This window comes from Ischnura elegans, chromosome 4 (genome assembly GCF_921293095.1).
Source record: "Ischnura elegans chromosome 4, ioIscEleg1.1, whole genome shotgun sequence".
NCBI classification, from domain to species: Eukaryota; Metazoa; Arthropoda; class Insecta; order Odonata; family Coenagrionidae; genus Ischnura; species Ischnura elegans.
Genome location: NC_060249.1, coordinates 63,874,099 through 63,886,437, shown reverse-complemented (window position 1 = coordinate 63,886,437; position 12,339 = coordinate 63,874,099). Strand labels below are relative to the sequence as shown.

Below are 12,339 nucleotides of genomic sequence, written 5' to 3'. Positions count from 1 at the left end.
GGTTAATGGGGCCTCCGCGCGAACCCCCCAGAGTAATAAGCAGGGAGGGGATTCTAAAAAGCATGTTAGAGTGAAGAACATCATACGAACTGAGATGGTGAAGGAAGAGAATATGGTATTTTGATGGAATAAAAGGGAATATTTTTAAAAGTTAAGATTAGAAGAGAGAAGTTTAGTTTGGCTGGCCTTGGTGCCTTTGAAAAATGAATCTTAACTGGTGGAATACCTAAAAAAAATCAATTTCATTGAAGCATCTTTGACCATTTCATCAGATCATGTCGACTGTAATTTTCTAAGTTTACTCTTGTTTTGCACACAGTGGGTTGACGTTGATGTGGAGGATGAGGAAATTGAAGGTGCGGAGGAGCTGGAGGAGAGTGGTGTTAACCATTGGTATCAAGATCCCTGGGGCCCTACCATGGAAAAGACAGAGGAGGAACAAGGCACGCAACAGCTTTCTAATGGACCACCCCTTGTGGAGCTAGCTCTGGTCCAGCCTCCATTGCCTCCATCTCTGAGTAGTCCCCCTGTGCGGCTTGACTTATTTTACCAACTGTCATTAGCCGTGTGCCTCTTGGCAAGGGTTCACCCTAAAGGGCCAACCAGTCTCACACAGCCCATCTCACAGTTGTTTAATGAAAAGGTTAGTTAAATTTAGAATAGATTAATAAGCTCTGATTATTTTGATCTGTTGTTTGAAGCAAAGATTTTTGTTGATGAAGTGATGTCTGTACCAGGAAGTCTAGTGTATTTGAAAGTGTTGTTGGCTATTAAAAGATGAGTGAGTGTAGTTAATGCTTCTCTGGGAGAAATCTTTTCTTTTTGCGAAGATATGAACACCATCCTTTTTCTTTTTGCAATGACCCCTTTCCAATTATGAATGGTATGGTTGTTTCTGTCAGCAAAATGTTAAATGGTTAAATTCAGCCTTCAATGAAATATGTGAGTATGCACTTTGTTATTCATGGATTCTATGATTTATTTCTTGGAATTTAGAGACATCTTGAATTCTGCTATCTCTGTTGCTCCATCTTAAATCTGGCTTTAGATTCCTGCTCAAGTTAGCTTGACCAACTGGTGATCTGATAACTGTCATATTCTAAAGACCATTGATATTTCAAATAATTCATCTTACTGCTATTCCAATTATTACTATATATTACTTTTAGTATTCAGTTACTTTATCTTTATTAGTGGAGGATTCAATCATTGTTCAAAGTTTTTGGGTGTGACTATTGATTCTAATCTTTCCTGGGCAATGCATATCAGCGAATTGGCACGTAAGCTCAGTTCTGTGTGTTATCTAATCAGGTATATACGCTCCACTGTGTCACTAGATGTTCTGCTACTCTTGTATTATGGTGAATTCCACTCTCATGTTCTGTACAGCATTCTGCATTGGGGTTCATCTCCACATGCCGTTACCATATTCAAAATTCAAAAAAGAGTGGTACGCTTATTGTCCAACAAACCCTATCGGACACCCTGTCGGCCATTGTTTAAAGATCTACGAATATTACCTGTGCCCTGTCTTTATATATTCACCATACTTCTCAAAGTAAAGACTAACTTCCAAGACTTTGTCCCAAACGCCAGCATTCACACACATTATACGAGGCAGCACAAAGATTTGCATGTCCCCTATGTACGGACTAAAAGTGCTGCCTGTGGTGAACAATTTATGAGTCTACTTTTGTACAATAAGCTCCCTATGGAGCTAAAAGATCCCATGAGTCAAGGGGTATTTAAAAACAAGCTGAAAGACTTTTTACTTTCAGGCTGCTTTTACTCTATATCAGAGTACCTGTCACAGTAATATTATATATGCTCACCTCACTTTGCTGTTTGTGCCTTATATCTTTTATTTGTACCCAACCTGTGTTTTTGACGTGCCTTATACAATTTATGTATTGCATATAATTGTCTTTCCGGCAAATAAAGATTATTATTATTATTATTAGTGATGGGTCGATTCCAAAATTTTATCGGTTCCGATCCCGATTCCGATTCTGACATTTCGATTCCGATTCTACCGATACCGATTCCATCGATTCTGATGCCATAGGCTCCAAGAAAAATATCAATTAATTCCAGGCAATAAGAAAACCACTTTTAAAAATATTACTCTGTGAAAGAGTTGACAAAAGCATCTTTCATATCATCACTATGTAATTAAAATATAATAGCTAAATTTCAAAACATAACATACCTGAAAAGTGGTGTTACATGATAGGTATTACTTTAGAATATTGGCACTCATAATATGTCGACCATATATATGTATCCAAACTACAAGGGAGAGCCCTGAGTACAGAAATTCTCATAGCTGTAATAAAGATTTCATACTACGTATGTAAATCATGTAATATTTGGCCCTTTCAAATTCTCAAGCAGAAAAACCAATAATTCTACATGCTCAGCCAGCAGATTTTGACGTCTCCATGTTACATTATTACTGCCTGCAGAAAATTGCCTTTTGCTACACACTTGTGTGACTGGGCAAGTACTTTCCTACCAAAATTGCAAGATTTCGGAGACTTTGGAATTTTTATTAAAAATTATATCAACGATTTTTTTGGGTCTTGAATCTTCATGGAATTCAAGTGGACGAAGCGAACGAACTAAAGAACTAAACTTTATTTTGTAGAGCCAAAAAAATTCTATACTTCTCACGTCATTTAATCAACCTTAAAATCTCTTCCTTTTTTCCCTTCAAGAAAGAAACTAAACGCTACAAATGAATGAATATCACATGGGTCGGACGCAGTAATAAAAAAGGCTAAAAGAGCCTTGTGGTGTGAAAACTACCCTTCTGCGCGACTCACCTCGGCGAATGTGGAAAGGGAAAAAGGGTATCGGTTGTTGCCTTTCACGGAAACAGTTCATTTTTCTCTCTCTTAAGCATGCTGACTTAATCTCTTCACTTTACTTCAATACCCGAGGCATATTTCTTATGCGTGGGATGGATCCGAAAAATATCCAATCCTTAGTATTTTCACTCGAGTAATGCGCTAAATGTTCTAGTCGATCTATACATAATCCTTTTTAACATCCTCAGTTTAGTTTTTGAAGTCAAGTAAGACGATTATCCATGCTTTAAATGATGATTTTCAAGACTAATGTTTTTAAAAACTTGAAAAATCGGCCTCAGTTAGTAAGTTACCGAGCATTAGAGTTCCGCGGCGTGTAGCTCAGCCTTGACGCGCGATTGAAAAATCGCTCTTATTTCCTTCGTAACAAACTTTTTTCCAAGATTTCTAATTGGTAACCTTTATAAATCTCTACTTTATATTGTGGACCAAATTTTCCGAGTTATATTTTACGTAAACGAAAGATAATGTCTACTTTAAGTCAAATTTCACGTGAAAAACGGGTTGGCCATTTTGCGTTGTAAAACCAGACAGATGAGAGCCAAAATCTTCAAAAGTCATTGAAAATATAGGAAAAGCACCAGGTCACAGGAATATTGCGTTTTTATTCCATAAAACTCATACCAACGCAACACCACCTGGATAAATTAAAAAAATTTCGAGGATTAACGAGATCGCACATGGTTTTGAAAAGTTGGTCATGTTTGGGCCACTGTATCATCACTAAAGGTTCGTATTTATGTAAAATGTCATATAAATATATATCTGGTAATGATTTTTGAGTATTTACGCGAAGTTTCAAGTCTACTCCCAAAAAGGTCATTTTGGACTTTATACCAGCTTTTTCCAATTTTGGACCGGTGTGCGCCGGGTCAGAAGACGATCGGCCGCAGCGGCTGGCGTAAAGGTATTCGGCGCCCACTTCGACAACTATAGAGTATACAGCAAGCTGAATCTACCAGGCCAAGGCATTAGAATGACTTATCGGCTTTAAAAACTGTATTATTACATGAGTTTCATGATAGCGCTTCCTGTCGGCAGATTGTTGGACCTACTAGCCTCGAAAGCTCTGTAACCTTAACTACTCGACTCGACATTCGTAATGCTACTCGAAACGCTCGAGTCGAGTACCAACTACTCGATCGATTTGAATTTTCGAGTACTCACACATCCCTGGAAGATATGTGTTTTGTTATTACGATTACGTGGCGCGAAAATTCAAATGACTGTTGGAAATGCGGTCGTAAGTATATTTTGTTGTTTGAAGTACTACTGGAATCGGAATCGATTTTTCACCTTGGCAAGTACTCGTTTTCGATTCCGGTTCTTGGTCGAGAATCGAGGAATCGAAGAATCGAGGAATCGAACCGACCCATCACTAATTATTATTATTGTTTCATATTTGAAAGACGTGGGAGTATGCATTTATTGACTGTTTAGGTACTCAAGTGCTGTGTCTAAATGTAAATTTAATGCCATTCTCACTTGTTTTTCAGGAAAGGGCCCTTCTGCTCTCATTGCCAGATGGGGATCGCCACAGGGGAAGACTTGATTCAACGGGTTCTATACTTGTCAGGCCTCGATTGTTATTTGTGAATCGGTCTATATCAGCCATTTGTCGATCCGTCGATTTCTCTGCTAATTTGGTAAGAAATTTTCGGTCATTGATTCAGATACTATGGTGGGGAGAATATTTATTTCAATATTCTAATCCAAAGGGCTCAGATTTAGAAATTAGAAATTCTATAGGCTCTTCAGTGGAATTCAGTGTCCTAAGGGATCCATTTGAATTGTGCTAAATGACATCAATCTTTCCTTTGGATTTTATGCTATAATATGGACTTGTTCTGTTTTTGATGAATGTTATCTGAAAAGTTTTGCTCAGTTACACAATCCTACTCTCCTAATTATTATGACGAGAAATGCAATTTATATTAATTAGCTCACAAAATAACTGTCAATCAAATATGTACTGTAAATATTTGTTCAGGTTTCATGATGGTCATGGAAGTCTTGGGAATTTCAAGAAAAGTAGATTATTCCCAGGGAAAATCTCAAGAGGTAGAGCAAAAAAAAATTAAAATCATGGTTGAACGCACATTGCATTGCTGCATACAAATGGCGAGCCTGGGGTTTCATTGTTCCGCTGGGCATGGGGTTTCATTGTTCGTCAGGGCATGGGGTATAGCCTTCCCTGCTCTTTAATTTCTGCTGCTACTACTACTGCTTCTTGACTTAATTTCACTGTATACCTTGGTGAATTTATCAATATAATCCTTACATAACTGGTTTACCATTCATATTAAGTGAGGGGAATTGAAAATTTCATACTAAAATTCTGGGAAAAGTCTGTGAAATTGAAAATGGGTAGTTAGTATGAATTGTGTTATTTTGCTCATTTAATAAGTAGACTCATGTTATTACGATGTTCATGGGAGCGAAAAACGAGATGTTCGTAACAGCGAAGTTCGTATGAACGTTTCTTTTAGGAATCATCGTGAAAAAAACATGCTGTCAAAATTTCATGTCTCTTCCATATCCCGTACTTATAGTTGTACTGCAAATAGCTTCAGAGTTATGTGTATGATTTACGCTATTAAAGTAAGTGGAAATATATAAAAAAAAGAACATTGGTTTGGTTTCAATAATAGAAGAATGCGACATGACGCAATTGAGGGTTGAAATTTTCCCGAATGCAGTAAGTCCACGGTATATGAACAAGATGCATTCCAACACCTTCTTTGTTAGTTGATAAATCAATGCAAATCATTGAAAAGTACGGTGATCCTGCAGAATGCAACACTTCATTACAATTGTGCGTTAACTCACTATTGTGACGAGCTAATCTATTTGCATGTGCTACTCAGCTGGAGCCAAAAAAAACACTAACCATGGGAAGGAAGAATGGGCGAAACAGTTCTCAGTTCATATTTTGTAAACCTTACCATGGTATTTTATTTTTTTTAACTTTCAATTTACTCTCCACAGCCCACAGAATTTAAGTATCTGTATCCCCTGTATGTATTATTTTCCCATGAGCAAACTTGAAAGCCATTACATAATTCTCTAAATTGAAAAGCAAAAATCTCTTTTATTTTTTCATTTCAGTTTAAGGAGTTAATCAGTCTTGCCCTTGCAACGGCCAAGTCATTTGGATTACCTAAGGATGATATCTATCGCCACCTTGTATGTGAGCTGTATTCATGTGGACGAGATCAGGAAGCTGAGGAGGTAAAGTGTGCAAAATAAGTAGTCTTTTAGGTAGATTTTGTGAAAAAGGGGGTGTTATAAAAGATGTATGTATAGTGAACTCTCCTGCTAGCTACCTTGATCAGTTTTGGTGCAAATATTTTCATAACCCTTTATATCCAATAACCTTGGTTCATTTTTGTCTTGCTGTAGATACTCGTTTAAGGTTTGTACGTCACCTTATGCTAAACTCCGTGACTGAGGGATCCACTACTTCCGGGCAGCCTTTTTGCCTACATGTGCTCTCTGGTGTTCATAGCAAATTGCCATGGCAATAAAGGAACTTGGATTGCTCAAGGGTATTTAAATTGGCACAGAAATCTGAAGAAGCTTGTTTTGAGTTCAGGGTATTTTTTTCTGTGTCGATTAATGTGAATATCATTGCTGTTCTAACAGTAGAATCGACACTCAGAAGAAGCTGGTTTTTGTGAGTTCAGCATATGGTAAGATTGACTATAATTGACTATGAACTGTCCGAAGGGCTATGATCACCATGGAAAATAACCAGGTTTAGCGAGGCCAAAATATCCCTTCTACGGTGTGCACTTGGCATATCTCTTCATTGTGTTGCATAGCTAGTCAACTTGAAAGTAAACTGAGGCACCCATTTTACCGGTTGTGGCGGAAATACTAACTTTGAAAACAGATGTTCTATGTATATTTCGTTAGCCACTGAGTATCTAAACATCATGATTACATAATATACACATTATTGCCCTGATTAACTTGTGAAGCACAACGCATTCATTGTGTTGCATAACTAGTCAACTTTAAAGTAAACTTGAGGCACCCATTTTACAGGTTGTGGCGGAAATACTAACTCTGAAAACAGGTGTGCTATGTTTATTTCGCTAGCCACTGAATGTCTAAACATGGTGATTACATAATAAACACATTATTGCACCGATTAACTTGTGAAGCACAACGCAACTGAATGGCTAACCAGCTTGCAGACTCGGAGTCTTTACGGAAGATCCTCAAAATTAAGGCCAGCGTAGCTTCATGCGGGGAGAAGACTCCGTACGTTTGCCAGGCTGCCTTGTCGTCTAATGGGGGCAGTGACAAGAGCTCGTTGAGGTTGTACACACAGCTGATCCATGCTGTGCTAGAGCTGAGGAGAGATCACACCACTCTGTCTTCAGTGGGTTATTGAAACTGTTTTACTTGGCAAATAAAATTATGTACAAGATCTTAAGTTTATTTCACATAGCTTTCCTGCTAATTTACGTCCGTAGTAAAATTATTTTCATTCACTTCTTGTGATTTTTCATTTAAATTTGCTATTAATTCAGATAAGAAGAGTTCATCCTTGGAACCAAGTACATATGTATCGAGAACCGAGAACCGATGGGGTAGAATCGGGCTGGTACCAAGGACTGAAAAAATTTAAGAACCGACTCATCCTAAAATAATGAAAGTTAAGCAGCATTGACCAATAACTGTTGGCAAGGGCAATTTGCAATCTCACTTGCAAAAATATCTCCAGCTTTAGGTGCTTGTAGCCAATCTGTGGCTGCATAATGCATGATGGTGCATTACATGCATTCACAAGAGCTCTGTTTACTGTTTCCGAGCATCACGGATGGCATGATTGTGTTCCCAGATCTGTGTTCATGTCACTACACATCTTGTGGCACACTCCCAGTATTGTCAATAATAGTCAAGTAATTCCAGAATAAGTGTTTCTTCTTCTATTCTCATCCTAAAAGAGCTAAGGCTGGTTTGCTATTGGCATCAAATTAAAGTGGCAACAAGGAGTAATGATATATGCCATTCCCAAGGCTTTGAGTGAGTTTAGTTGTATCCATATAAAATCAATTTAAGTGGCTATTCAGTGATTGTGATGGTTACAATGGTGGCAATTGAAAGATGGGAGTTGCCAAATCCCAGGAAAATATTTTGCATAGGTCAGCTGTTACTCTCTTGTCTACTGTTAGTGTTTGAGGAGTATGGAATTTTCCAAAAAGAGGGGAGCAACCAGTCCCTCTAACCCCTTAATCATAGCCCCCATGAATGACTATACCATAGACAGCTTGTGTTTACTAAGAACTTTTGAATGTATCTAATGGTAAATGATAATGGTTCACTCTTGATGATTAAATGTTACCCTGTATTTCTCAGGAGCGTTTGTATATATTTTTGCCTGGAAATGACTTTTTCAGAAAAAAATGGTGAAAATGATGTTTATTTTTTATCTATTCTTGTTCTGTTTGAAATTAATGCATACTCCCTGGTATTTTATAGCTTATGTCAGTGGTTGGTGACAAAGAAAGTTTGGCATCCCAATTGTTAGTCATTGTTCTTCAACGCCTGAAACATTACCTTGACCACTGTGGCAATGCTGATCAACGCTCCCAAGTGATGGCCACTTTCAGTCCTGCATCTTTGGCCAAACTCAATGACCAGGTATAACATAGTAACCTTCTCAATTGTATTTATCTAGCTGTGCAATAACAATAGTTTTAATTTCGTGCATGATTTATGATTGCTCTTTGTTAAAAAATTTTTAATTTTCTCTTGAAAAGTTGAAAATTTGGTATCAAATGAAGCCATTATTCTGATTGGAAGCAATAGATAAAATTAGAGATGTGCGAAGGGTATCCGCAAATAGTCAAATACCTAGGAGGTATTCGATATTCGAGATCTCGAATAATTATGCTAAAAGTAATCTCGAATACCTCGAAAACTCAGTAGCGATGTAGAGGACTCTAGGAAAGTTGACGAACTACATCAAATTCGCAGATAAGAGTGGTAAATAGATATCGTTCGACTTGGGGGACTGAAAATGATCAGGGGAAAATATCCGAAAACCCCTGGTTTCTCCCTTGAAATACCAGAAAAAATTCAATTCGAAAAAAAAAATCAACCTTTGAGGTACCTTCCGTCATGCATTCAGCTACAGCTCCCAAACCATTCCTCTAATCAAAAGATAATCACAGATTCGAAGACTACATGGATGTTTCCGGCGCAACTGCGTGGGTTTGTTGGTGATGACAACAGTTTCTCATCATCTTCGACCTGAATACGCTGGCAGCAGTGCCAGCGAAACTGTTGTCATCACCAACAAACCCATGCGGTTGCACCGGAAACATGGAGAAATTGGAATGTTCTACTACTTGTAAATGCTAGCTTGACTGGTTGTATGTAGAGCGTGAATTTTCTTTAGTTGGTGAGCTACTGGTAGAAAATACAGTGAATGTTAATGTTAGTGCCATAAATTCTCATGGAGAAAAACTCTTATTTATTTATTTATTTCACACACCACCAAAAACAGCACTGTTCGGCCTTTACATCGGGGTTCATAACATTTAACATCACAAACATCCACGCCCTGGATAAGGGTAACTTCCCCAGGCGGGACTCGAACCCGCGACCTTCGGTTTGGCAGGCGAGGACTTTACCCTGCCGCCACCGAGGCCGGCGTTGCAGAAATCTTGCATTTGCATGATTTTGTTTGTGCTCATTTCAACTCACAGTGGCAAATATAATACAGAGACTGTTTCACTATGCCTTAAGAAATATTGTTATAAGTTACTTTTATCTTTAATCATTGATTTTTTGGACACTTAAAAAAAAAAGTTTCTTTATCACTTGCAGGTAAGCTTAATATTGAAATTTCCTTGGCTATATTTTTTTTAGTTTATAAAATTTTTTATCACTGACTCACCATTTTTTGTATCCATAAAGAGTAATATGGTATTTATTGCTAAATTGCTTTAGCTCATGCCTTTTCAGATTTCTTCGAATAGGCCCCTTGATATAGGATCCTTGCCCCATCTCTCTGCGTAATAGGATGGGTCAAATTTCTAAATAATCAATTTGATCAGATCCTGAACCCATGTATTTTTAATGATCTTATTGAATCTTCAAAGCTTTCCTCATTTCTTCTGTTTAGTGCCAATGACAATTAGCAATACTCATGGCTTCTATTTATTACATGTTTCCTAATATAAATGAAGACTGAAAAGAATTAATGAGTGGGAATTTCTATCGCAATGTTATTCTTTTATATGTGAATCCAGCCATTTACAATTCTGAATTTGTGTGAATGAAAGTAAAGTTAGCTTATATATAATTAAAATCTATCAATTGACTAAGCTTCAACACCCTTGATGTACCCGAAAAGTGTATGATAATTGAAATATAAGAGGGAGCTTATTGTACATATGTATATGGTGCATATAATATTGCCAGAAACTTCATGAAGTTTAAATAGTCTGTTCACTGGGAAAGTGTAAAATCTTACATAACAAGCGTCTAGTTAAAATCTTGCAGAATTTGAAACCACAGTTAAATAAGAAAATTCTGCAACATACTGAATCCCCTGCACCATCTACCTTCATAATTTTATTTTTGAAGATAAAGTTTTTTTGAAGAACAGATGAAGTCCCTCCTTCCATGCCCTGAAGTTTAATGATATTCATCTTTTTCCCTATTTTTGGTTCAAATACTTGACAAATGTAGAAAAGGTTGTTTTTTTGTGGGTTGCTTACAACTGTATACACAGGAATGATGGTGCATGATAATAGCTCTTCTTATGAATGTAAATTATAATTACTATTTAACTTGTGATTTTAAATATGGCTTTTTATCATTGAGATAGCTGTTATTTGATAATTTTGAATGATAAGCATGCGTGTCAAGTATGAAAATTGAAGATATTGAAGACTGGACCAGTAGTTGAGCTCTACTAATGGCCTTACAATCCAAATAATAAGAGTATCTGCATGGTGGAAGGGTATTTTAGACTCAACGAAGATGAAGAATTTGAGAATGTTGTTTTTCAGCTGAAGTTGTTAGTTATTCAACCATAGTGAAATTGTGATTTTGTAAAATGTCCGAGTAAGTATGAAGAAATGGTAAAAAAAGTAGTTTACCTAGTTTGTAGTTAGAGTATATTTTGTTCTGCGTGTACATTTTTAGCTTGTCTCTTAGAACACTTCCTTCTTTGTATTCTTGCGATTCTTGGGTTGTAGTGCTTTACTTTTTTAACCTAGCCTAATCATGCCTAACCATTTTGACTATCAAAGTGGTGGTCAGCGACTGTATTAAATTCGCAATATAAGGAAGTATTTGTTAGATTACCACAAATTTTAATGTAATATAATCTGTTCAGTCTAACTGATGGTTTGGGCCATTGATATTTATACCTGTACCTTGTTTAACGAGAGATATTGATTGCATGTTGGGTTTCAAATTATCGTTATCTAGAACTGTCATGAGTACATAGTGGTATGATTTATCTCAAGGTTTTTCTTCTTAAAATATACAGTGCAACCTCGATATAACGACACCCCACGGTGCACTAATAAACACTCGCTATAGCGAATTGTCGCTTTACCGGAGGTGGAGCAAATAATAGCAATATACCTGTTGCGAACAGATATACAGGAACAGGAGTGGTGCGGCGACAGATAAACATCTATCCGATAAACGTAAGCATAAATCCAGACGAAAGGCGATGTTTTTTTGCATCTCTAAATTTCCTTACTCAAATAACGACTGACTATTCAAACAATTTATAAGCGCCGCACTGAATAAAAATCATGCAAAGCATTGTTTCGTCAATCATTATATTTATCGAACGACAGTTTACCACATATATTTGAGACTGAGCACTCCATTAACTTCATTTCTAACAGATCGCTAGCAATTACAGAGGTTAAGGAGTCTTGATGAAAGTCTTCTGGCGGTGAAACCCTCGCTATGGCGAGAGCCAACACCGAAAGGGTCTCGTAAAAACAAATTTTTTAACACGCTTGTTATAGGGTCAATTGACGGTGCATCGGCTATCTCTCGTAATAGCGGGGGTGTCGCTATATCCCGTACTCGCTTTAACGAGGTTCCACTGTATATTGTATTTGTTGAAATTTGCCTGGTTTTCATATAATATATTTTTATTCTACAGAACAGCAATCATCTTGTCTGCAAAGATGCCCCAATGCGAGCAACTGAGCAACTTCTCAGCATTCTAGTTGCATATCTTGATGAAGACAGTAACCTCTATTCTGAGGCCTTAAACATTCTTGATGCTGTTAGAACACTTGCCAATCAAGAATAATTGTATTTTATTATGTTTATATATAGTATTAATGTTAAGGCTGGAAGACTGTAAATTATCCTATAAAAGTGTATATATAATTTTGATTGTGTATTTATTTTTTCCCAAAATATAAATTTTCTATGGTAATTTTCAGGGTGTAAGGATTTTAAACTATAC

The 12,339-nt window shown here is 37.0% G+C and overlaps 1 protein-coding gene across 4 annotated transcripts in view; it reads left to right on the top strand.

Moving 5' to 3' along the window:
• The window catches only part of LOC124157597 (rab3 GTPase-activating protein non-catalytic subunit), a 128,539-nt gene that overhangs the window by 43,040 nt on the left and 73,160 nt on the right, over positions 1–12,339 (top strand). For 3 of the 4 annotated variants that reach the window (XM_046532455.1, XM_046532456.1, XM_046532454.1), the window contains exons 20-23: positions 320–643; positions 4,367–4,516; positions 5,979–6,101; positions 8,364–8,525. In XM_046532455.1, the coding sequence (XP_046388411.1) occupies positions 320–643; positions 4,367–4,516; positions 5,979–6,101; positions 8,364–8,525 (759 nt within the window). Of the gene's footprint in view, positions 1–319; positions 644–4,366; positions 4,517–5,978; positions 6,102–8,363; positions 8,526–12,027; positions 12,265–12,339 lie in introns of those variants that run through there. The other variant, XM_046532453.1, reaches the window with a different exon arrangement.